This window comes from Hordeum vulgare, chromosome 5H, assembly GCF_904849725.1.
Source record: "Hordeum vulgare subsp. vulgare chromosome 5H, MorexV3_pseudomolecules_assembly, whole genome shotgun sequence".
NCBI classification, from domain to species: Eukaryota; Viridiplantae; Streptophyta; class Magnoliopsida; order Poales; family Poaceae; genus Hordeum; species Hordeum vulgare.
Window position 1 is genome coordinate 100,274,231 of NC_058522.1, and position 26,433 is coordinate 100,300,663.

A 26,433-nucleotide genomic window follows, 5' to 3' on the forward strand; every position below is an offset into this window, starting at 1 on the left:
CTTATAATGAAAATAAAGCTTTTACTAAATATATTTTGGATGCTATGATGAAATCTTTTGAAGAAAAACTTGAGTTGGAAGTTTGTATCCCTAGAAAGCTTTATGATGAGTGGGAATCTACTATTAAGATTAAAATTAAAGATTATGAGTGCCATGCTTTGTGTGATTTGGGTGCTAGCGTTTTCACGATTCCAAAAACTTTATGTGATGTGATAGGATTCCGTGAATTTGATGATTGCTCTTTAAATTTGCATCTAGCGGATTCTATAATTAATAAACCTATGGGAAGGATTAATGATGTTCTTATTGTTGAAAATAGAAATTATGTGCCCGTAGATTTCATTGTTCTTGATATAGATTGCAATCCTACATGTCCTATTATTCTTGGTAGACCTTTCCTTAGAACGATTGGTGCAATTATTGATATGAGGGAAGGAAATATTAGATTCCAATTTCCATTAAGGAAAGGCATGGAGCACTTTCCTAGAAAGAAAATAAAATTACCTTATTAATCTATTATAAGAGCTACTTATGGATTGCATACCAAAGTTGACAATATTAAAGGAACCACAGGCAGACGGCAAAGGGGTGGCAGACGGCAAAGGGGTGCCACCGTACACCCCTCCCACCCCATAACGGGCGCTCCCTTTGTCGTCTGCCCTCCTTCACTTTGCCATCGGGGGGCGGACGGCAAAGCGAGCCCCCCCCCTTAATGATCGTCTCCCTCTCCCTCTCACTCTCACTAGCCAGTCTCCTCCGCTCCGACAGTTTCTCTCAGCCGCTCGTCCCCCGCCCGTCGGCCGCCTTCCCTCCCGCCGACCGCCTCCTCCCCCGCCCCCTCCTCCCCTCCCGCGGCACCCCTCCTCCCTGCCCGCCGGCCGCCTCCCCTCCCGCCCCCTCCTCCCCGCGGCCTCCTCCCAGCGCCCGCCCGCGGCACCCCCTCCTCCCCGCCCGCCGGCCACCTCTGCTCCAGCCTGCCGGCCGCCTCCCCTCCCCCCGTCGGCCGCCTCCCCTCCCGCTCCCTCCTCCCCGCGCCCTCCTCCCCACACCCTCCTCCCCGCCCGCCGGCCGCCTCCCCTCCCGCCCGCCGGCCGCCTCCCCTCCCGCCCGCCGGCCGCCTCCCCTCCCGCCCCGCCCCCTCCTCCCCGGCTAAGTGAGTTTTTTTTATTTAATTAGATTTAGTTAGTTGATTTAGTTATTTGATTTAGTGGTAGTTGATTTAGTTAGTTGTTTTAATTAGATTTAGTTAGTTGATTTGAATAGTAGGTTTAGTTAAATAGTAGATTTAGTTAGTTATTTGATTTGTTAATTTAGAGGTAGATTCTATTTTGTTAATTAGTGGTAGATTCTTTTTTAGTTAATGATTGGTAGATTTTGTTTTTGTTATTTTTTTTGCTGTTTAGTGCTATATAGGTTTAGTGATAGGTTTAGATTCTACATAGTCATAATTGGAATAACTAGAAAAAAGATGAAGAATAAAAGAAGAATAAGTAGATAAGGGAAGAAGAATAAGAAGAAGAGGAGGAGGAGGAGGAGGATAAAAAGAAGAAGAAGAAAAAGAGGAGAGAGGAGAAGAATAAAGAAGATGAAAAAGGAAAAGAAGGAAGAAGAAGAAGAAGAGGGAAATGGAAAAGAAGGAAGAAGAAGAAGAAGAAGAAGAAGAAGAAGAAAAGGAAGGAAGGAAGAAGAAGAAGAAGAAGAAGAAAAGGAAGAGGAGGAAAAAAAGAAGATCAAGAAGAAGAAAATGACACCCTGACACCTCGACACCCCGACACGATGCCCGAAACCCCGACACGACATCCTGACGACACCCTGGCAGAATACGCCGCCCCCGACGCCACTGACCCCCAACCCCCGACCTCCGACACCTCTTGGGCCTCTTGTTGACCGAAAAGTCCCTCGACCAACGACCCTGACGCCACTGACCCTGGACCCCCGACGACACTGACCCCGACCACCGACGCCACTAACCCCCGAACCCCGACGCCACCGACACCCGACACCACCGACCCTCGACGGCACTGAGTCCCGACACCACTAACCCCTGACCCCCGACAACTCTTCTGCCTCCGGTTGAACGAGAAGGTGCTTTTCGGCCTTCCACAAGCCGACGGGGTCATAGTTTTGTAAATTATGAGTTAGGTCACATATTTTCCGATTATGTTAATTATAAAAACATCATGTTTGTGTTGATCGTGTGAACTTCAATGTGCAGTTGTTCGACGACCTCCACGTGCATTGGACGAGCTCCGTCCTTGCGTTTGTTGGTGAGCACAAATGACTTCTCCTCCTACCCCCTTAATTTTCTCTGTCCCGGTCTTCGTGCCGATGAAACTTGCTAGCTATAGGTTTCTTCAATCATGAGTATGTGTGACCAGTATGCGTCTCCCGTTCGAAAGGGCGACATCTATAAATATGCATTTATTTGCATATTTATAACCGTCATCCTTTAGAGTTTTCCAACATTATCCATGGACAGCCCAAGTATGTGTAGATTGGGTTTGTTTTCCCGTATGCTGTGCTCCGGATCCGATGCGGAATTTCGTCAATGCCTCCCCTGTTGTTCTCCGGGTACACATCCTCTCTGCTTATTGCCGAGACGTGTATCAGGAGAACAGCGGGGAGGCGCTGCCGAAATTCTGCATCGCATCTGGAGCAGAGCATGGGAAAACGAACCCAATCTACACATACTCGGGTGGGATTAGGACCTATCTTTACCTATTAGCGTGTAGGTTGCATGGACGTAATAAAACTGACAAACTTGATTAGCGTATGAATATAGATGATGAATATATATTTATTTCTTGTGCCCCCATAGGTAGCTAGGCAACATGAGTGATCGTGCTTGGATGTACAATGGTCACCCTAGTCAGAAAGACATGACCCATGAATGGTTAACAAAAACCAGGGGGTTTGTGAGAGCCGCATTTGCAAATGGCCAGCAAAAAACATGGTGCCCCTGTCCCAACTGCGACAACTGGAAAAAGCAGAGAGAGTTTGAAATGGGTAAACACCTGCACAAGTGGGGTTTTATGCCTAATTATACGGTATGGACTTTTCATGGTGAGTCTGACCAACGTGCCAGAGCTGAGGTGATTTGTCGTCGCACCGACGAGCATGGTACCGGGATTGAAGACATGGTGCAAGACTTTGATGATGCTCGGGATTCGGACGATGAGATGGAGGAATCTGCAAAGGCCTTCTATGAAATGTTGGAGTCTTCAAAACGTCCTCTCCACGAGCAGACTGAGCTTTGTCAGCTGGATGCCATCGCGCAAGTAATGGCTCTGAAGGCTCAATTCAACCTAGGAAGAGAATGCTACGACGCGATGATGACGATATTTGGACGCTTTCTACCCAAAGGCCATGTACTGCGTGCAAACCTGTACCAGTCAGAGAAAATCCTCCGTGTACTTAAGATGCCCTATAAGAAGATACATGCCTGTGAGAATGGATGTGCCTTATTTAGGCTTGAGTATGTGGCCTTGAACTATTGCCCCATTTGCAATTCTTCTAGGTATATTGTGATAGACAACGACATGGGTGAGAAGAATCAGACCAAAATCCCCATTAGTGTTCTTCGGTATCTGCCAATCGTACCAAGACTTCAACGTCTTTTCATGGTCGAAGAGACGGCCAGACAGATGACATGGCACAAATTGGGCAAAAGAACCGAACTAGATGCGGATGGGAACAAGATGCTGGTACACACTTCAGATGGTTTTGCGTGGAGGCACTTCGATGCATTACATAAGGATAAACCGGAAGATCCAAGGCAACCTAGAGTTGCCATCAGCACGGATGGGTTCAATGTGTATGGTATGACGGCAGCACAATATAGTTGTTGGCCTGTATTTGTCATTCCACTAAATTTGCCACCCGGAGAGAATATGAAAAGAAAGAACATTTTCCTGACGTTGATAATTCCAGGGTCCAACTGTCCGGGGAAGAATATGAATGTGTACATGCAGCCGCTTAAGGATGAGTTGCAAGAAGCCTGGGATAATGGGATCAAGACCTACGACGCGGCTACCAAAACAAATTTCAAAATGCATGTGTGGTACATGTACTCGACGCATGATTATCCGGCGTTTGCGCTATTCGCTGGCTGGTGTGTGCATGGAAGGTTCCCGTGCACCACATGCAAGGCAGCTCTTCAGCTCCGTTGGCTGCAGGCTGGTCACAAGTATTCTTGCTTCGACATGCATAGACAATTCCTGGATCCTGACCATAAGTTCAGAAAACACAAGAAGAATTTCATCAAAGGTAGATTTGTCAAAAACACTGCACCAGCTGCGTTGACAGGCCAACAGACCCTTGATCAGTTAAACGCTCTCGAACCTGATCCTTTGCGTCCAGGATACTTCAAAGGGTATAATACGGAACACTCTTGGACTCACAAGTCATGCTTATGGGATCCAGCTTACTTCAAAGACCTCCTTTGCCCACACAACATTGACGTGATGCACACTGAAAAGAATATTGCGGAGGCCATTTTTGGTACATTGTTCAGCATAGAGGGGAAGTCAAAAGATAATCCTAAGGCTAGAATCGACTTGGAGGCTCTATGTGATAGACTGTTGCAAAACTTGCGACAACGGAAAGAAAGCAAAGCATAGCGAAGCCAAAGGCATGGTTCAATCTTGAAAGGCCAGCTATGAGGGAAATGCTATTGTGGGTGAAAATGCGGTTGATGTTCCCCTATGGGTATGCTTCGCATCTAAAGAGGGGAGAAAGTCTTGAGAAATTGAAAATATTTGGGCTCAAGAGTCATGATTGGCACATATGGATTGAGCGGGTAATGCCGGTGATGTTGCGTGGCTTTATCCCTGAGGATGAATGGCTAGTACTGGCAGAGCTGAGCTATTTCTTCCGTTCTCTTTGTGCGAAAGAACTATCGCCTGGCGTGCTAGATGAAATGGAAGAGTTGGCGTCGGAGTTGATCTGCAAATTAGAAAAGATCTTTCCACCGGGCTTCTTTAATCCAATGCAACATTCGATTTTGCATCTCCCGACCGAGGCAAGAATGGGGGGCCCGTTCAAAATCGATGGTGCTACTCAACTGAGAGGATGCAGAAGAAGCTTCGAGCTAAGTGTAAAAATAAACGTAGAATTGAAGCATCGATGGCCGAGGCATTCATTACTAAGGAGGCGGCAAACTTCGTGACAGCACACTACGAAGGCAAAAAACATCATTTGCATAACCCAAAGCCTCGGTACAATGATGGCGATCGAAAAAAAGTTCGATCCAACCTCAGCCTATTCAAAGGTAAGCTCGCACCATCCGGTGCTTCGAAAGGGAAATCGTTGGATGTCGAAGAATGGCGGACCATTTCATTGTATATCTTCACCAACCTAACAGAAGTGTGGCGTACATCGAGTAAGTTCTCGGTAACTTATTGTTCCGCAACTTCTAATTGCTTTGAACTACTCTTATTCCCGGATATTAGATATAGTCGATACGTCGCCGAATTCTCCGATGGAGCGGTCATCGAAAAGGATTCCGTCGAAGAGTATGAGCTTCTCGCAAAGCATGGAGGCGACTATCCCAATTTCATCTCTTGGTTCAAACAAAGGGTAATTAATTACCATTAAGGGGCCATTTGATTTCTTGGTCTAATTTGTGGCTAATGCATCCACTCTTTCGTATTAAACTTGTAGGCTGATGCAGAGTCTATGGACGCCGAGTTGAGACAAGTCGCTAATGGTTTTGACTATAAGGTCCGTTCATTTGACAAATACTACATCAACGGGTATCACTTTCGTACCTTTGGCAAAGAGCTATCAATGCCCGACCTAAAGACTACAAATTGTTCTGTCTCTGCTATCGGCGAAGGAGACACCGAGTATTATGGAAGAGTTGAAGCAATTTATGAACTTCTATTCTATGGTGAAAACCCACCGACCGTCGTAGTCTTCAAATGTTATTGGTTTGAGCCGAGGGAGACTAGAAGGACTCATGAACATATAGGACTAGTCGAAATCAACCAAAACACCCACTTAGATGTTCCCGATGTCTATATTCGATGTCAACACGCGACACAAGTTTTCTATCTACCGTGGGCCTGCCAAACTCATCCAAATCTCAAAGGTTGGGATGTCGTTTATGAAGTGCCACCACATTTTAGACCACCTACCCTCAATGAAGAGGATTACGAACCTCACATTAACCCAGACACATATGAAGGAGAATTCTTCCAACAAACACGTATGTCCAAGAAACGTTTCAAGAACCGCTCTACTTCACCCCAGAACATTGAAGTAGACAGCGACAGTGAATCTGTCTTAACCCCTGAGCCCGAACAGGAAGAGCTGGAAGAAGAAGAGTTTACTGTTGCGGATGACCTGTCACTTCTTGGCCGATCACATAATGGTGGCCTTCCACAAGTTCTTCGTGATAGTGATGATGAAGATGCATTTATTGATGATAGTGATGATCATGATGCATTTATTGACCCCGAAGCATATATAGACGAGCACGATTGTTATTAGTTCATGTCAAGTATTCAACTATTATACTATATATAAATTTTGAGTTCATGTTAGGTATTCAATTTTTATTAGTCATGTTGGTATTTATGACGATGATACACTTAAATTATATACATTTTATTACTCATGTTGGTATTTATGTTGTACTAATTTCATTTACTCTTTGTCATGACAGGTGTTGAAAGATGGTGGGAAAGGGTCAAAAGCACTCTGCGGCTCCTTCTTCGTCGGCGGGTGATGGGATGGGTACTTCCATTCCTGCCTCGCCTCTTCGGAGAGCGTTGCTCTCTACTCTGCAAGGAGCGCCCCCCGTGAGAGGAGGTCGACCCCCTGCGAAGCCGAGAGGTACTAAAGGTACACGTTGTATTAATGTTGGTATTTATGTTGTACTCATGTTGTATGCATATTGGTATTTATATACATTTTATTACTCATGTTGGTATTTATGTTGTACTAAAGGTACACGTGGCCGCGGGAGAGGTAGGGTGGTGGCTGCCATGCCTTCTGAGGTGGCGGCTATACGGTCTCCGCCACCACCCCAAGCTGATTCACCTCAGCACAGGACTTCTAGGGTGGATTCGTCTGAGGTGGAGGCTACACGGTCTCCGGTTCACGAGCCTCGGGTCGACGAGCCTCAGGTCGACGAGCCTTCGACCCACGAGACTCGTGTCCCAGAGGCTTCCTTCCAGGCGACTCCGGAGCAAAGCAGGGCAGAGGGTACGTCCCAAGAGACCCAGTGAGATGCTCGTAGCGACGAGGAGGTGGGTGAGGGGGCTACCGTCTACCAACGTGGTAGTTCGGGGCTCCCGCTCGTGCCAGCCACCCCCGAGCAGAGGTGGTCGATTAGGCCAAATGGGGACAAGTAAGTTAATTCAATCTTATTTAACCTTTTGCTTTCGTGTTTTCTCAAATATCTAATGTTTTGGCTTTAATTTCTCATACTGTAGGGGTTGGATTGTTGCCAAGGGTGTCCGCAAGCCCAACAACGTCCTTGGTGTTCTTTGTCGTAAAAACTTCCCAGGGTTTGTTACGTTGCCCGGTCGGGAGCGAGAGGTAGGAATGACCTGGGAGCACTACTTGGGTGCCCCGGCCCCGCCGGAGGTGGAGATCGACGGTGTTTTGTGCGACACGAGGGCGGACATGGTGATCCGAAAGTTCTGGGTAATTTCTCCTTCACACAATTATAAATCAACCATAGCTATTTATTGTACTAATCGGTGTTGTCTCGTTTGCAGACCTACTACAGGTGTGAGCAGGGATACGAGGAGGACGCGGCAAAGGTTATCGAAACCGAATGTCGCCGCCTACTTCAAAATGTTCGGCACGAGGCTCGGGTGCAGGCTGTTCGAGACTACTATGCCACGCGGTGTATTAGGATTGATAAGGCGAAGTGCCGTGATGCTAAGATGGAGAAGGAGCATTACATGAAGGTAATTACATATTATTAAGGCTTTGTAGTTAGTTTCCTTGATTTGGTTCTTACGCGCTCAAATTTATCTTTATTAACTTAGGTGTCCTCGAGATGGGTGTGGATAAGATGGATTGTTGGGAGGCCTTGGTGGATCAGTGGTGCTCCGAAATGTGGGAGGCCAGCCACAACAACGCCAAGGAGAGGCGTGGCAAAATGGTTGGCGTGCCACACCATCAAGGGAGCGTCAACTTAATCCAATTTGGCGAGAACTGGGTATGTGGTTTGCTTCATGCCTCATGCAATTCATTCTTAATGCTATCTTGAGCCCTTTACTAATACAATTGTCCTCTCTCTCTCTTTTAGGCGCGTCACAATAAAACGGAGGCGCCACAGATGTACGACCTGTATGCGATGGCCCATACTGCCTCGTACAAGAAGGTCAAGGAATTCTCTCAGTCTGACCTCGAGCATCCAGAAAACTTCACCAACATCTCCTCCCACCACAAGCTCATGAAGTACAGAGATCACGGGAAGGCGAGGAAAGGGGAGGACTTTAACCTGAGCGAGGGGCCTATTGATCCAGAGCTGGTGATGATAGCTGGCAACGGGAGGCCCCATGGCTCAATCGCCATTGGAGGCGGCCTTATACGTTGTCCTAGCACTCTCCGGCAGATAAAGGCACGCCAAACGAGCTCTTGTCCGGAGATAACACGTCGTCCACGGCCAGTCGAGCTCGCCATCGAGGTTAGTTTAATGGACTCAACTATTTTTCTGCATTATGTTGTGCGTTGGAACCAATATGATTACATTGCTAACAATGAGTTGTGTTGCAGGCTGCTATTCAGAAAGAGAGAGAGGCAATGCAGGCGGCTATGGCGGAGAAGGATAAGGAAATTAGGGAGCTGGAGGAGAGGACGACTCATTGGTGGAGGCGGAGAGGGCACGAAATGATGCGTCTAACAGGGCCATATACGAGCTCTTCGTGGTAAGTTTCTTCTTCATGTTATTTCAAATCTTGCATTTGAATGTTCGTTTTATTAATAAAAAAGTTTGACTTGTCGAAACCAAATGTATAGTCTATGTGCGAGAAGAGCGGCCAAGTCCCTCCGCCGATGCCAGTCATTAACATGGCGGGGACGGTGAGTTTCATTTCAGTGCAGTGATCTTAAGAGTATCCTCATGCTAACTACACAATGCAAATGATGTTTAGTGCAGAATATCTCCCGAAATGCATCGCACGACCCTTCTACAGTCGAGCCTTCTCCAGGGCAGCCTTCTCCAGGTGAAACAAGCCAGAGCCACCGTCCTTCACCGCTGTGATGACGATAATGGTATGTTATTTCTAGTGTTTTAATAAAAAATAGCTAGACTTCCATCTAAATGACTTAATTAGCTTAGTTAGCTCCAAGAAAGGCTAAATTGGCTAATTATCCTACGAAATGACATAATTAGCTTAGTTAGCTCCAAAATGACCTATTTAATAAAAAAATGACCTATAGTTAGCTAAGTTCTCTCCTAAATGACATAATAAGGCTTACGTAGCTGCAAGATGACCTATTCTCCCTAACTTAGGTATTAAATGGCCTATAATTAGCCTATCTAGATCCAGAATGGCTTAATAAGCATAGTTTGCTCCGGAATGACCTATTTTACCCAAGTTAGCTCCGGAACGACCTATAGTTAGCTAGGGTTCCACCTAGATGACAGAATTAGCTTAGTCAGCTCCTAAATGGTCTATTTAATAAAACATGACCTATACTTAGCTAATTATCCTCGAAATGACATAATTAGCTCCAAAAAGGCATTCTAAGCCAATTTAGCCCGAAGAAGGGGACAAGAGGAGAAGAAATAGGAAAAATGAAAGGAAGGAAGAAGAAGAAGAAGAAGAGAAGAAGAAGAAGGAGAAGGAGGAGGATAAGAAGAAGGAGGACAAGAAGGAGAAGGAGCCCCCCCCCCTTCTCCTTCTTCTTCCTCCTTCTTCCTCCTTCTCCTTCTCCTTCTTCTTTTCTTCTTCTTCTCCTCTTCCTTCTCCTCCTCCTCCTCCTCCTCCTCCTCCTTCTTTTCCTTCTTCTTCTCTTTATCTTCTTCTACGTAGCTTAGACTCATCAAAGAAAGGCTAAATTGGCTAATTATCCTACGAAATGACATAATTAGCTTAGTTAGCTCCAAATGACCTATTTAATAAAAAATGACCTATAGTTAGCTAAGTTCTCTCCTAAATGACATAATAAGGCTTACGTAGCTGCAAGATGACCTATTCCCCCTAACTTAGGTATTAAATGGCCTATAATTAGCCTAGCTAGATCCAAAATGGCTTCATAAGCATAGTTTGCTCCGGAATGACCTATTTTACCCAAGTTAGCTCCGGAACGACCTATAGTTAGCTAGGGTTCCACCTAGATGACATAATTAGCTTAGTTAGCTCCTAAATGGTCTATTTAATAAAACATGACCTATACTTAGCTAATTATCCTCGAAATGACATAATTAGCTCCAAAAAGGCATTCTAAGCCAATTTAGCCCGAAGAAGGGGACAAGAGGAGAAGAAAGAGGAATAATGAAAGGAAGGTAGAAGAAGAAGAAGAGAAGTAGAAGAAGGAGAAGGAGGAGGATAAGAAGAAGGAGAAGAAGGAGGAGAAGAAGGAGAAGGAGCTCCTCCTTCTCCTTCCTCTTCCTCCTTCTTCCTCCTTCTCCTTCTCCTTCTTATTTTCTTCTTCTTCTCCTCTTCCTTCTCCTCCTCCTCCTCCTCCTCCTCCTTCTTATTTTACTTCTTCTCTTTCTCTTCTTCTACGTAGCTTAGACTCATCCAAGAAAGGCTAAATTGGCTAATTATCCTATGAAATGACATAATTAGCTTAGTTAGCTCCAAAATGACCTATAGTTCGCTAAGTTCTCTCCTAAATGACATAATAAGGCTTACGTAGCTGCAAGATGACTTATTCCCCCTAACTTAGGTATTAAATGGCCTATAATTAGCCTAGCTAGATCCAAAATGGCTTAATAAGCATAGTTTGCTCCAGAATGACCTATTTTACCCAAGTTAGCTCCGGAACGACCTATAGTTACCTAGGGTTCCACCTAGATGACATAATTAGCTTAGTTAGATCCTAAATGGTCTATTTAATAAAACATGGCCTATACTTAGCTAATTATCCTCGAAATGACATAATTAAGTCCAAAAAGGCATTCTAAGCCAATTTAGCCCAAAGAAGGGGACAAGAGGAGAAGAAAGAGGAAAAATGAAAGGAAGGAAGAAGAAGAAGAAGAGAAGAAGAAGAAGAAGGAGAAGGAGGAGGAGAGGAAGAAGGAGAAGAAGGAGGAGAAGAAGGAGAAGGAGCTCCTCCTTCTCCTTCTTCTTCCTCCTTCTTCCTCCTTCTCCTTCTCCTTCTTCTTTTCTTCTTCTTCTCCTCTTCCTTCTCCTCCTCCTCCTCCTCCTCCTTCTTTTACTTCTTCTTCTCTTTCTCTTCTTCTACGTAGCTTATACTCATCCAAGAAAGGCTAAATTGGCTAATTATCCTACGAAATGACATAATTAGCTTAGTTAGCTCCAAAATGACCTATTTAATAAAAAAATGACCTATAGTTAGCTAAGTTCTCTCCTAAATGACATAATAAGGCTTACGTAGCTGCAAGATGACCTATTCCCCCTAACTTAGGTATTAAATGGCCTATAATTAGCCTAGCTAGATCCAAAATGGCTTAATAAGCATAGTTTGCTCCGGAATGACCTATTTTACCCAAGTTAGCTCCGAAACGACCTATAGTTAGCTAGGGTTCCACCTAAATGACATAATTAGCTTAGTTAGCTCCTTTGTCGTCTGCCCCCACATGGAAAAGGGGGGATGGCAGACGGGAAAGGGGGGAATCTGCCCCCTCTCTCTCCCCTCTTTGCCGTCTGCCCCCACATGGCAAAGGGGTGTAGGCAGGCGGCAAAGTGGGGAATCTGCCCCCTCTCTCTCTCCCCCCTTTGTCGTCTGCCCCCACATGGCAAAGGGGGGTGGGCAGACGGCAAAGGGGGGAATCAGCCCCCTCTCTCTCCCCTCTTTGTCGTGTGCCCCCGCATGGCAAAGGGGGGATGGCAGACGGCAAAGAGAGGAGGCCTGCCGTTAACACTTAACGGGGCCGTTGCACTATGTGTCATCCCATTTTGTTTGCCGTCTGCCCCCTCATGGCAAAGATTCTTTGCCGTCCGCTTTACAAAAGCAGACGGCAAAGAACCTCTTCACCGGAATTTTTTTTACCGTCTAGTTTGTCGTCTGCTGACTGACGGCAAAGCCTTTGCCGTCCGTGGTACCCCCCTTTGCCGTCTGCCATGGAAGACGGCAAATTTCTGAATTTCAGTAGTGAGATTCTATTTTCTTTGTGTTGTTTGCTTATTTTGATGAATCTATGGGTTGTATCGGGGGGTATGAACCATGGAAAAGTTGAAATACAGTAAATATTACACCAATATAAATAAAGAATTAGTTCACAACACTACATAAAGTGGTGATTTATTTTTCTTATACTAACGGATCTCATGAGTTTTCTATTGAGTTTTGTGTTGTGAAGTTTTCAAGTTCTGGATAGAGATTTGATGGACTATGGAATAAGGAGGGGCAAGAGCCTAAGCTTAGGAATGCCCAAGGCACCCCAAGCCATGTTAAAGGATACCAAAGATCCTAAGATTGGGGATGCCCCGGAAGGCATCCCCTCTTTCGTCTTCAATCCATCGGTAAATTTACTTCTGGCTATATTTTTATTCACCACGTGATATATGTTTTGCTTGGAGTGTCTTGTATGATATGAGTCTTTACTTTTTAGTTTGCCACAATCATACTTGCTGCACACATCTTTTGAGAGAGACAAGCTGAATCGTGAATTTATTAGAATACTCTATGTGCTTCACTTATATATTTTGAGCTAGGCAATGTTGCTCTAGTGCTTCGCTTATATCTTTTAGAGCATGGTCGTGTTTTATCTTATAGAAATTATTAAACTCTCGTACCTCACTTATATTATTTTTAGAGTCCTTTAAACAGCATGGTAATTGGTTTAGGTTATGAATTTAGTCCTAATATAATGGGCATCCAAGAGGGATATAATAAAAACTTTCATATTAAGTGCATTGAATATGATGAGAAGTTTGATTCCTTGCATATAGTTTTGAGATATGAAGATGGTAATATGAGAGTCATGCTAGTAAGCAATTGTGAATTGGAAGAAATACTTGTGTTAAAGCTTGTGATTCTTGTAGCATGCACGTATGGTGAACCGTTATGTGATGAAGTCGGAGCATGATTTTTTTAATGATTGTCAACCTTTGTGTGGAGGTCGGGATCGTGCGATGGTTAACTCCTACCAACCCTTCCCCTAGGAGCATGCGTCTAATACTTTGCTTCAATAACTAATAGACTTTTGCAATAAGTATGTGAGTTCTTCATGACTAATGTTGAGATCATGGATTATACGCACTCTCACCCTTCCACCTTTGTTATCCTCTCTACTATACCGCAACTTTTGCTGGTACATTAAACCCACCTTCCTCAAAACAACCACCATATACTTTCCTCAAAATAGCCACCATATCTACCTATTATGGCATTTTTCATGGCCATTCTGAGATATATTGCCATGCAACACCACCGTTCCGGGTTTTTTGTGACACGCACCATCACTTCCATATTGCTTATAGAGTCATATTTTGTTCTAGATATCGAGTCGCAATATTTGAGTTGTAAGTAAATAAAAGTGTGATGATTTGCATTATTAGAGCATTGTCCCGTGTGAGAAAAGGATGATGGAAGCTATGATTCCCTCACAAGTTGGGAGAGTCTCCAGACTTTACAAAAAAAGAGGCCAAAGATGCTCACCAAAAAAGGAAAAAAAGATAGAAAAAATGAGAGAAAGAGATAAGGGACAATGCTACTATCTTTTTCCACACTTGTGCTTCAAAGTAGCACCATGTTCTTCATAGAGAGTCTCCTATTTTGTCACTTTCATATAACTAGTGGAATTTCATCTTTTGCACAACTACTTAGTTTTATTTTTGAGCTTTCATACACTTATAGCTCTAGTGCATTTGTGGCATGGAAATCCCTACTCACTCGCATTGATATGTACTGATGGGCATCTCCATAGACCGTTGATATGCCTAGTTGATGTGAGACTATCTTTTCCTTTTTTCTTGCAACCTCCACCATATTCTATTTCACCTATAGTGCTATATCCATGGCTCACGCTCATGTATTGCGTGAGAGTTGAAAAGGTTTGAGAACATAAGAAGTGTGAAACAATTACTTGACTTCCACTCCAGTCAGACACTTAGACTAAAGAGCCACCAGTTTTTGAAATACAAAATAAAATTTATCACGCTCCTCTTGAGAAACCTGGCCAGGAAGTTCAAAATCCACTCGATAGCAATTTGATCTATAACCCGACATGGGGTGTTCGTTTGCTGGGGCAATGTTTTGGCAATGGAACCAAGTTTTTGTCCACCCTTTGGGATGACTTGGCAAGGTAACAGAAGGAAAATCTCCATTTCTGCATCTCTGAATTGAAATACCACCTAATTCCTGGCTAGGACCATCTGTGCACTCAGTCTGGCAATTAAGATAAAAGAATTCCAGAAAAATTGGAACGGTGGGTTCCATTTGCAATTACACCTCACACAAGACTTGAAATTGGCGAAGGTTCTATATGGAATTGGAGGCCAAATCTTGTGGATGCAGGTGAAGAAACTTGAGTGTGTCGCGAAAGAATCTTGACCCGGGAGGAGAAAAGCCTCTGAAAATATGGCGTGTGAAAACCACAACCTCTCCTTCATTAGTATTCGGGCGTGTCTCCCCTTGAGGAACCTGCCATCCAATTACTTCTTTCGAGGACAATAGACCTTGGTTTACATAATCCTGGAGTAGCTCTTCCGAAACTTGTGAAGGCGCCCAGTTGTAGATGGAAATCTTCAACATGATGATACACCCGGACATCAGTGACAAAGTTGCAGAATCACCCGTGTCATAATCAAGGATAAACAAGTACGGACAGAAGAGGCATTACCAAGATGAGACGGTACCCAAAAAACTGACAACATCTGTATGTGGCAAGTCGTGGTTACTTAAACAAGTCGGTGAAGTTTGAGGCCCCTTACACCAACTAAAATTTCCTTCTAAAAATTGTCCTAAAGTATGGGACAAACATGTTCCTACCAATTTCTCTACAGCTATGGATCTGAAAAGGTTTTGAAAAAGGAAACAATTGCTAAACCTAAAGCATGGCAATGGCAGTGGTCCACGTCACAAAATTCTTGAGAAACACCTGAATACACTATATTGAGAAGAAGTCATAGAGCCCACTACCCCGTCTGGTGAAAATGAAGTTTTGAAGCACGTGGAAAGTAAAAAAAATGGTAGTGAACAGATGGGGCATCCTCGTGTTCTTCGATGAACTTCGAGAGTGATACGTCTCCAACGTATCTATAATTTTTTATTGTTCCATGCGATTATATTATCTGTTTTGGATGTTTTATATGCATTAATATGTTGTTTTAGATTATTTTTGGGACTAACCAATTAACCTATTATATCGAGTTGTAATCTTTGAGTTGTAAGTAAATAAAAGTGTGATGATTTGCATTATTAGAGCATTGTCCCGTGTGAGAAAAGGATGATGGAAGCTATGATTCCCTCACAAGTTGGGATGAGTCTCCAGACTTTACAAAAAATAAAAGAGGCCAATGAAGCCCATAAAAAAGAGAGGCCAAAGATGTCCACCAAAAAAAGGAAAAAAAATAAAGAAAAAAAATGAGAGAAAGAGAGAAGGGACAATGCTACTATCTTTCTCCACATTTGTGCTTCAAAGTAGCACCATGTTCTTCATAGAGAGTCTCCTATTTTGTCACTTTCATATAACTAGTGGAATTTCATCTTTTGCACAACCACTTTGTTTTCTTTTGGAGCTTTCATACACTTATAGCTCTAGTGCATTTGTTGCATGGTAATCCCTACTCACTCACATTGATATCTATTGATGGGCATCTCCATAGACCGTTGATATGCCTAGTTGATGTGAGACTATCTTCTCCTTTTTTTCTTGCAACCTACACCATATTCCATTTCACCTATAGTGTTATATCCATGGCTCATGCACATGTATTGCGTGAGAGTTGAGAAGGTTTGAGAACATAAAAAGTGTGAAACAATTGCTTGACTTTCATTGAGGTTGTGCATGATTTAGATACTTTGTGTGGGGAAGATGGAGCATAGCCATACCATATGATTTTGTAGGGATAAATTTCTAAGACCATGTTATTTCGAAACGACACAGCTGCCTTGTTAGTATGCTTGAAGTATTATTGTTTTTATGTCAATATTATACTTTTGTTTTGAATCCTATGGATCTGAATATTCATGCCACAATAAAGAATATTACATGGATAAATATGTTAGGTAGCATTCCACATCGAAAATTCTGGTTTTATCATTTACCTACTCGAGGACGAGCAGGAATTAAGCTTGGGGATGCTTGATACGTCTCCAACGTATCTATAATTTTTTATTGTTTCATGCTAGTATATTATCTGTCTTGAATGTTTTATATGCATTAATATGCTATTTTATATTATTTTTGGGACTAACCTATTAACCTAGAGGCTAGTGCCATTTCTATTTTCATGTTTTTGTGTATTGCGGATAAGGAATATTAAACGGATTCCAAACGGAATAAAATCTCTGGAATGATTTTTCTTGGAACAGAAGAAACCTACCAGACTTGGAGAAGGGGGAAGGAGACCTGCCAGGAGACGACAAGCCTGCAAGGCACGCCCTTGGGGGGTGGCCGCTGTCTTGTGGGCCCCCTGCACACCTCCTAACCCTAATCTTCGTCCTATAAATTCCCAAATATTCCCCCAATACCAGAACGAGACCAAAAAATACTTTTTCTCCGCCGGGAGCCTCTGTTCCTGTGATATCCAATATGGGTTCCTTTTCCAGTAATCTGCCGGAGGGGGAATCAATCACGGAGGGCATCTACATCAACTCCATTACCCCTCCGATGATGCGTGAGTAGTTCACCACAGACCTACGGGTCCATAGCTAGTAGCTAGATAGCTTCTTCTCTCTCTTTGTTCTTCAATACCATGTTCTTCATGATATTCATGGAGATCTATCCGATGTAATACTCTTTTGCGGTGTGTTTGTCGAGATCCAATGAATTGTGGGTTTATGTTCATATTATCTATGAATATTATTTGAATCTTCTCTGAATTCTTATATGCATGATTTCATATATTAGCAAGTCTCTTCGAGTTATTGGTTTGGTTTGGCCAACTAGATTGGTAATTCTTGCAATGGGAGAAGTGCTTAGTTTTGGGTTCAATCTTTCGGTGTCCTCACCCACTGACAAAGTAGGGGTAGCGAGGCACATATTGCATTGTTGCCATCGAGGATAAAAAGATGGGGTTTTCATCATATTGCTTGAGTTTATCCCTCTACATCATGTCATCTTACCTAATGTGTTACTATTTTCTTCATGAACTTAATACTCTAGATGCAGGCAGGAGTCGGTTGATGTGTGGAGTAATAGTAGTAAATGCAGAATCGTTTTGGTCCACTTGACACGAACGTGATGCCTATATGCATAATCATTGCCTTGGATACCTTCATAATTATTCGCTTTTCTACCAGTTGCTCGACAGTAATTTGTTCACCCATCGTATTATTTTCCTTCATGAGAGAAGCCTCTAGTGAAACCTATGGCCCTGGGGTCTATTTTCCATATTATACTTTAAGATCTATAAATCAAAAATACCAAAAATATATTGCTGACATTTATTTACTTTTCTTTTACTTTTAGTTCTAGCAATCTTTTGTATCTATCTCTATCAGATCTCATCCTTGCAAATAATTGTGAAGGGATTGACAACCCCTTTAGCGTTGGGTGCAAGTGTTTGATTGTTTGTGTAGGTGCTAATATTGGGGCCTTGCTTGTTCCTCCTACATGATTGATACATTGGTTCTCAACAAATTGAGGGAAATACTTATCTACTTTGCTGCATCACCCTTTCCTCTTCAAGGGAAAACCAACGCAAGCTCAAGAAGTATCAGAGAGAAACTCAGGCGAAAGATTTACAAAGGAATAGAAAAAACTTACCTTCGCCCATTGGTGAGAATGCAAGAGATGCTTGAATAAACCCGGGAGGAGGCGAGGAATCGCTGCAAACTAAAGCAGTCGTCGAAGACGAGCAGACAAAGCAACAACAATGACACGACCGGGTCTACGGGCCAAAGGATGAAGAAGATGAGGGGAGGGGTTAAAGTGGAAAATGAGGGGCCCTCTACCCATATTTATAACATTTGAAGTGACAACTGCAAGGCACGGGAATAGAGGAGTCACAGTAAAAATTTGAAGGAATGACGCCTCGGTTTTCGGGATAAAGATGCATGCAGGGATCGATCGTGATGTTACCACACCCACATTAACTTCTCGCGGGTGATGTCACGAGAAGACGACACAAGGAAAATTTCTAAAACAGCAAGAGCTACAAGCCGGCAATTGAAGGAGCTGAGGAAGTGCACACACAAGAATAAAATTAAAACCGCGTGATGGAAGAAAGGGGGATTGACATGAACAAGTTCAAGTCAACCTGGGGCCTAATATCGGGAATATAACCCCGGGGTATAACCCACCCTACGGGGCTGGGTCAAACCATAACACGAGATAGGAATATGGGCTCAAAGACTTATCAAGTAAGCCTCCTCGCGGCCCAACACCAGAAGACGGCTACTCAAGGCCCAGAAGGAAGGAGACGCCAAAAACTTTCTTAACTTGGGAAGCAAGATGAAGTAGAATTATAGTAAGTCACGGGAGCTTATTCCACCCTCTGTTTTAAACTCGAGGCCTCTACCTATATATAAAGGAGAGCCCTCGAGCCAGATAAAGAGAGGAAAGAACCCTCGAGAGCTAGGTTAGCGATTCCACATCCTTGTAATCGAGATCTCCATCAATATAGACACCAAAGCAGGACGTAGGCTTTTACCTCCATTGGAGGGGCCGGACCTTGGTAAATCCGTCTCTCGTCCCCAATAAACCCCTTCGAGTCACCACACCGCGACGATGGCCTTACCACTAAGCCCATTCATGAGGACATCTGTCGTGACAAAACCACGACGGGGGTTATAGTGTTTGCTAGTGGCTTCTCTCTTGAAGAAGGCATACGGTGGGTAAACAAATTACTGTTGGGCAATTGATAGAAAAGCGCATAGTTATGCAATATTTATTCATGACAATGATCATGTGTATATAGGCATCACGTCCATAAGCAAGTAGACCGACTCCTGCCTGCATCTACTACTATTACTCCATCCATCGACCACTATCCAGCATGCATCTAGAGTATTAAGTAAAATAGAGTAATGCTTGGAGAACAATGACATGATGTAGAAAAAGAAAACCCAATTAATATGAATCAACCCCAGCGTTTTATCCTTACTGGCAGTAATACGAATACGTGTCATGTCCCTCTCTATCACTCGGATTGAGCACCACAAGATTGAACCCACTACAACGCACCTCTCTCACTGAAGATAGATCAATCTAGTTGGCCAAACCAAATTAGTAGATCGAAGAGAATTAAGAAGCTATAATGATCATGCAAATAAGAAGAAAAAATAGTAATTCACAAAAGACTCAAACCTTTTTTATGAATAATCTCAACATAAACCCACAATTCATCGGATCCCAACAAACGCACCACACAAAGTGATTTTCATGAAAAAGTGATTATATATATATATAGAGAGAGAGAGAGAGAGCCATCTAGGTACTAGCTATGGACCCGTAGGTCTATGGTGAACTACTCACACATCACCATGGGAAAATTGATGTAGAGGCCCTCCGTGATCGACCCCCCCCCCTCCGGCAGGGCACCGGAACAAGGCTCTAGATGGGCACACGACGGAATAGGGACTTGCGGCGGCGGAAAAAGTGTTTCGGGAGAGGGTTTTTGGAATATATGAGAATGTATAAGCCAAGGTACGAGGTCAGGAGAGACGGGAGGGGGCCACAAGCTAACAGGGCGCGACCACCCCCACCCCCCCCACCCCGCTAGGCGCGCCTTATTGGCTTGTGGGGCCCTCGTGCAGCCCTCGATCTTCTCCTGAAGCTTTCAGGTCTTCTTTTGGTCGAGAAAAAATCATCAAGAAGTTTCGGGGTATTTGGACTCCGTTTGATACTGTAAACCTGAAAAGCCAAAAACATGCAGAAAACAGCAACTAGCACTTGGCACTGGGTTAATAGGTTAGTGCTTAGAATATGAATCAGCAAATAAATGCCCAAAAAGTATCCTAGAATGATAATATTATAGCATGGAACAATCGAAAGTTATAGATACGTTGGAGACGTATCAGATGCTCACATAAGAATAGTGAATGAAACATGCAAAAGAGCATCATAAATCTCATGACAAGCACATTTAAGTCTAACCCGCTTCCTATGAATAGGGATTTTGCAATCAAACAATTTCTGATGGCAAACAATGCAATTGGGGTTCACACAAAAATTGCCATGCTTGCTACTGCTTTCATACAATAGCACAAAAAGGGCAGTTGCCATGGAGCCCCACACAAGCAAGGCAAAAAAAGTGGGCTGCAGACAAGTAGGAAGTTGTCATCTGCTAACTAAAGCAGTATGTCAAATTGGTAAGTTGTTACATAGATATAGTTGCCATGCTTGCAACATGGAAATTAAGCAGGAGGCATTTTCCATGTGGTCGTGCAAAAAATCTTGGAAACATACAATGTTTTGGGACATGGAGAGCAAGTTGCCGCCTAATAACTAAAATACACTAGGTAGTTGCCCCTGAAACACTGCAAAAGACATGGAAAATAATATCTTGGGATAAAGAGAGAGTTGCCATCTGCTTACAAGCATACTAGGCAGTTTCCTGTATCACTGCAAATACATGGCAACTAAAAGTTTGGGGTAAAGCAAGAGTTGTTATCTCCTAAGTAAACAATGCGACAAATTGTAGCTTATCAACATGGCAAATGAGTGATTTTCACAAAACAATCAACTGCCATTCGACCTACACGAAATGCATCGAACAATCTTACACATTCCTGCACAAACTGAGAGCACGGCAACCGAGATCTAGGGATCTTGCCATGCTCTCAGGCTTGGATTTCAAGCAAAAAAAACACCTAAAACAGCGAACCACTGCGTACAAGACCATCAAATGAACAAAATCGTCAAGCATGAACTATGCCAAACCACTCCAATCTAGATTTGAAAGCATATAATCTATGAAATTGAATCACGTGGGACGGACGACTCCTCGCCGGTGAGACTTCCACCGTTGTGGCTATGACGCGTACCAAAGGTGGCCTAAATACACGTCGGCGACTCTCCGCCGACGGGGATCATGCGAGCGCTCTACAACACACTGGAATCTTCATGGATTCGAAGCACATGAAACGGGAGGAGGAGAAGCAGAGCGACATGAGTCAAGCACGGTACGTCTGCACGATGCAGGCTCCGACGACAATGGTCGGGCTGTGTGAGCTCTGGCGGCGGCCACGAGTCCCTGCGAGACTTCTGCCGCCGCCTCTCCTCTGCTCCGTCGCGGAACTGTTCTCTACACTCACGAATGCGAATGAGGGTGGGGGGGAGAAAAGAGGGGAGTAGAAATCGCTGGAAAATATGTCGTCTTGCCGTGAAAATTGTCGACTTGGCGATCGTGAGGGCGTGCGGGCACGACGGCAATTCCACCGCACGTTGGAGGTGGCAACCGCATGCTGCGGGGGGGCAAGAGGGTGTTCGGACGAACTCTCCAACACCCACACAGACCAGGATGTATACGTGGCACCAAATTTTCGTCAGACATCGTCATGATTCAAGCAAAACAGAACAGACGAAGATCAATGTGTGTAAACGAAGTATAGATTATTATTATTTTTGAGCGAAAGGAACAAAGTATAGATATGCCATACGTGCGGGCGTTATCATTTGGGTGTTTCAATAACAGAAACAAGTTAAAATTTAGTTTTGTTTTCTAAGAGTTAAAACACTTTGGAGCGTTGAGCGTTCGTATCTATCCATAAATCGATAACACTTCTTACGAACTGGGCCTATACATATTTGATTTTGCTGTTAGATGTTCTCAAGGTTGATCAAATTTATCATTCCATCCGTTCACAAATATAAGATGCTCTAACCTAAGAAAAATCAGATGTATATAGACACATTTTAGTGTTTTTAGTGTGTATGTTTACTCATTTCGATCAAAATATGGTCCATATTTAAATATCGAAAACATCTTATATTTGTGAATGCAGGGAGTAGAAAAAATATGAGCACCTACAACAACATATTAGCATCAGTAGACCTCTTATGAAATATTTTCTTACTATAAATTTGATTAAAAATTAAAGGGGGCTGCTACGCGTTCACCGACGGATATTTAGTAAACATCCGTCGCCGCAAGGACCGTCCGATGTACGCGCGTAGCCGTACGATCTATACGGCTCGGTCGCCTCCCCGCACCCAATAATTCCTGAAACAAAGATCGAGTTGCAGAAACAGCAACCGCGCTGCAGAAACAACGACCATGTTGTAAAAATAATTCCTGAAACAACAATTGCGTTAAAAAATAATTATGCAACTCCTGAAACAACGGCTGCGTTGCAGAAACAACGACCGCGTTGCAAAAACTGAAAAGGGATAAATGGAGAGGTAGAGGTAGGAGACGGGATCCAAAAATCCAACCAAAACTCCTGAAACAACGATTGTGTTGCAGAAACAACGACCGCGTTGCAGAAAAACTGAAGAGGGAGAGGTAGGAGACGGGATCCAAAAATTCAACTGGAATTCCTGAAACAACGGCCGCGTTGCAGAAACAACGACCGCGTTGCAGAAAATTGACGGTGAGAGAGGAGCGCCGCCGCCGGCGAGCGCTAGACCTCCGACTAGCTCGCCTCACCGTCGAGGAGCGAAGCCACCGACCCAGTGCTCGACCGTCATGGTGGAGGCGGACGATAATGGCGACGACCGTGCAAGGCCCACTGCTACGGCGCACCGGAGTGACAACCGATAACAATGGTGAAGGCATGCTTAGCTGGTGACGACGGCTGCCAGCACAGGCTGGTGGCGAGTAGGAGCATCCTCAGGGAGCAGGCGACTATCTCGCTTGGCAGTGCTGATTCTGGAGGAAGGAGATCTGGAGATGGGGATAAGGTACGAAGAATGGTTGTTGCAAAGAATGTGTTGGGCGGGTTCATAGGAGACGCGTGGCAAGCAACAGAGGGAGCGGATCTGAATAAGATTATCCATTGGGTGATGTGTAATGTTTCCCAAAATTAAATGACATGAAAAGAAACTAAAATGAGTAAGGCATTTTGGAGACCAAGCTCCATGGAGCCCTTTGTTTTAAAAAAATCAAAATTCATAAATTTCAATTTCAAGATTTTCTGAAAATAAATACACATGTATTCAAGGATGTAAAGTATATGTGTGAAAAGGATGAACTACCTTGAATTGCAAGCTGCACAAAAAAATCATGGACTTTAAAGATGAACAGTACATATGCTAAAAAGCACAAGATTTGTCTTTTTTGCGTAGCTCATATTTTAATGTATTTCGACCTGAAAATTTGCACATGTACATTATGTATTTAGGTATATGTGTATTTATTTTCAGAATTTTTTTAAACTGAAAATTTCGAATTTTGATCTTTTCAAATAAAGGCCTCCATGGAGCTCAGACTCCGTTTGGCATTTCGTCTTATAATATTTGGATCCGATAGTGTTTTCACAAACTTTCAACTCGAGATCAGCTCTAAAGTATGGCACCGGCTACAGGGCCCCCGAACATCTAATTTAACTGTAGAGGGAACTTTCCTCTCGATGTATCCCACAATGGCGATGCGAGCTTTATTAGCTTCCAACATCATCTCACTTGTCTGAATGGAGCATTTACCGGATCTCCGTGCAGAAGTTTCAGAACATCTACCGACAAAGTCTTCGTCTTCTGCATCATATATGGTGTCCAAGGTGATACATTCCAGTGATGTAGCATTCTCTAGAATATGGCATGTTAGCTCAACCATGCTCTTTGCAGAGCAGAAGCCAAGGATCTTCACATTCTTGAGGCTGTTGTGCTTGTGTTCGGGCATCTGCCTCATATGTAAGGCACCTCCAATAATCGAATCAAACAGCATTTCATCCTGATCCACCTGCACATCATCAAAACAAATGCCGGTCACTATCTTATATGGTTTATCACAGGCACAATATAGCTTGGCTAAAAGTTGAGTGACTCACCCTGAAGATGAAAGTCTCCAAAGCAGGAGAAGCATCGAGAAAAGAAACCAGAGACAAATAATCATATCCTGGGGAAAGATCTCCATCAAGATAAATTTCCAAGAACTTGAGGTGGAGGAATTTTGCAGCTGCCATCGGTGTATTAACTCTCTGCATAAAGATATCTTCTCATTTTTATTGATAACATGGGGCATTCATGCATAAGTACTGACAAAAGTCATCACACAGGTGACAAGTATTTAATAATACTGAGATTTAGATTATACCTCACCACTAGGTGAAGACAATTTAAGATCTTCAACGGTTGACACAACATATGGAAGCTTGGTAATAGCGTAGCAGAGAAGGTTTGACACATTTGGACATCCCATATATAGGTTCTTAACTTGCAATGATTGTCTGAGAGAGAGCTGTACTGTGTCGCCATTAAAGTTGAAGGTGGAGAGGTTCGGAGCATTGCTCTCAACTATTTGCAGCGCATTGCATGCAGAAACATTGAGGCAGCTGAGTCGCTCCAGCACGCATGGTATCTTCAGGTAGATTATTTCACTGCAATACCTGAGTTCCAACAGCTGCAAAGCCAAAGAATTAGAAAGAAGGCACCCTAACTCTCCCCCTGTAGTCCTCACATTACGCAAATATAGCTTTGTTAAGCTTCTCAAGAAACCAAAGCCAACTGTGGGACGGAAGGTGCAGTAACTGAGCTGAAGATACCGAAGTGAGCTTCCATTCTGACCAAACAAAAGTGAGCATGGGAAGGTGTACACTTCTTGGTATCCTGAAGGCAGAGAAAGGACCAGTTTTTCAATCCCGGGTATAATAGCAATCTGAAGCCAATTATTGAGATCAGAAATGTCGACATCGTGACAATCAAAGATGTCAAGCTTGAGTATCTTCATGGCAGTGCGCGAGTGCTTTTTCAGAATCTGGTCAACTTTGCTAATCAAAGTCCTCGCTATATCACCCTTTCCACATGCATTTCGTCCCAGTGTTTCCTTGTTTAAGATGAGGTTCGGATGGTGTCTCCATGAATCCAGAAATGCATGTGATACACAAGCAGAACGAGCAGAGTCTTGCATTGGCATCAGAGAATGTATGTGGCACCAGATGTCCTGCAGAAGCATGAAAGATCGTTCATCATTTGGGTCATAAGGGCAAGTGGTTACTGTGACAAAAAAAATACTCCTTCCATCTCCAAATAGGTGCGCATAAATTCAGTGAAAAAGTCAATTATTTCTAAGTTTGACCGAATGTATAGAAGAAAATATCAACAACTACAGTTGAATAAATACATTATGAAAATATACGCAATGGTGAATATTTTGTTTTTTTCAAATACGCACATGTGTGTGTATCATATATTTTTGAAGAGAAAGGAAGACTCCAGGATCGCCCTGACAAGCTAGTCTGGAAGTGGCGACCGGATGGCGTCTACTCCATGCGCAGCGCCTACTTGGCCACCTTCGAGAGCTCCTCCGGTTGCGATGCATGGGACCTGATCTGGAAAAGTTGGGCGCCATCACGGGTCAAGTTTCACATGTGGCTGGCCAACTTGGACCGCTGACAGACTGAGCCGCCGCGGCATGCAGCACCACCCCCGGTGTGTCCTATGCGACCAGGAGCCGGAAACGATGTACCACCTGCTGGCTGCGTGCCCCTTCTCGCGGCAAATTCGGCACGATGCCCTCTCTTGGCTCCGCCTGTCCTGCCGGTCGCCTGACCCAACCCAGGACGACAACCTGAAGGACTGGTGGCAGCAAGCCAAACAAGCCACGCCGCCGCCAATGCGAAAAGGGCTCGCATCGGCGGTCCACTTGACGGCGTGGATGATCTAGAAGCAGCGGAATGCCTACGTGTTCAACGGCGCACAACCCTCCTCCACCCAGCTCATGGCGAGAATCAAAGACAAGGCTACACTCTGGGTTCAGGCAGGCGCCACTGGCCTGGGACTGGTCCTCCCCATGACTTGGGACGTCCACTAATTTTTTTGCATTTTGACCCTGTATCTCTCCTGCTCTGAGACCTGTACTGCTAAACTCTCCTTCTGTTTAATGAAATGGAACGCAAAGTCTTTGCATTTTCTCATAAAAAAAAGGAAGACTCCGTCCAGTTACAAGAATTACAGGGCTGTTTACATGCAACAGCCTGCCCAATATATTGATACTGACTTGGTTATTTATATTCATATTTTTGTTGCTTGTGTTAGGAAGTATTAGTATTAGGAGTCCTTATTAGTCTACT

General features: G+C 43.8%; 1 protein-coding gene across 1 annotated transcript; it reads right to left on the reverse strand.

Moving 5' to 3' along the window:
* Nucleotides 1-23,603: 23,603 nt before the first annotated feature.
* LOC123398748 lies at nt 23,604-25,301 on the reverse strand. Its single transcript, XM_045093205.1, has 3 exons — nt 24,459-25,301; nt 24,193-24,342; nt 23,604-24,104 (listed from the first exon to the last, which is right to left on the reverse strand). The coding sequence occupies exons 1-3, from the start codon at nt 25,275-25,277 to the stop codon at nt 23,691-23,693; spliced, it is 1,383 nt and encodes a 460-aa protein (XP_044949140.1). The 5' UTR covers nt 25,278-25,301; the 3' UTR covers nt 23,604-23,690.
* Nucleotides 25,302-26,433: the final 1,132 nt, after the last annotated feature.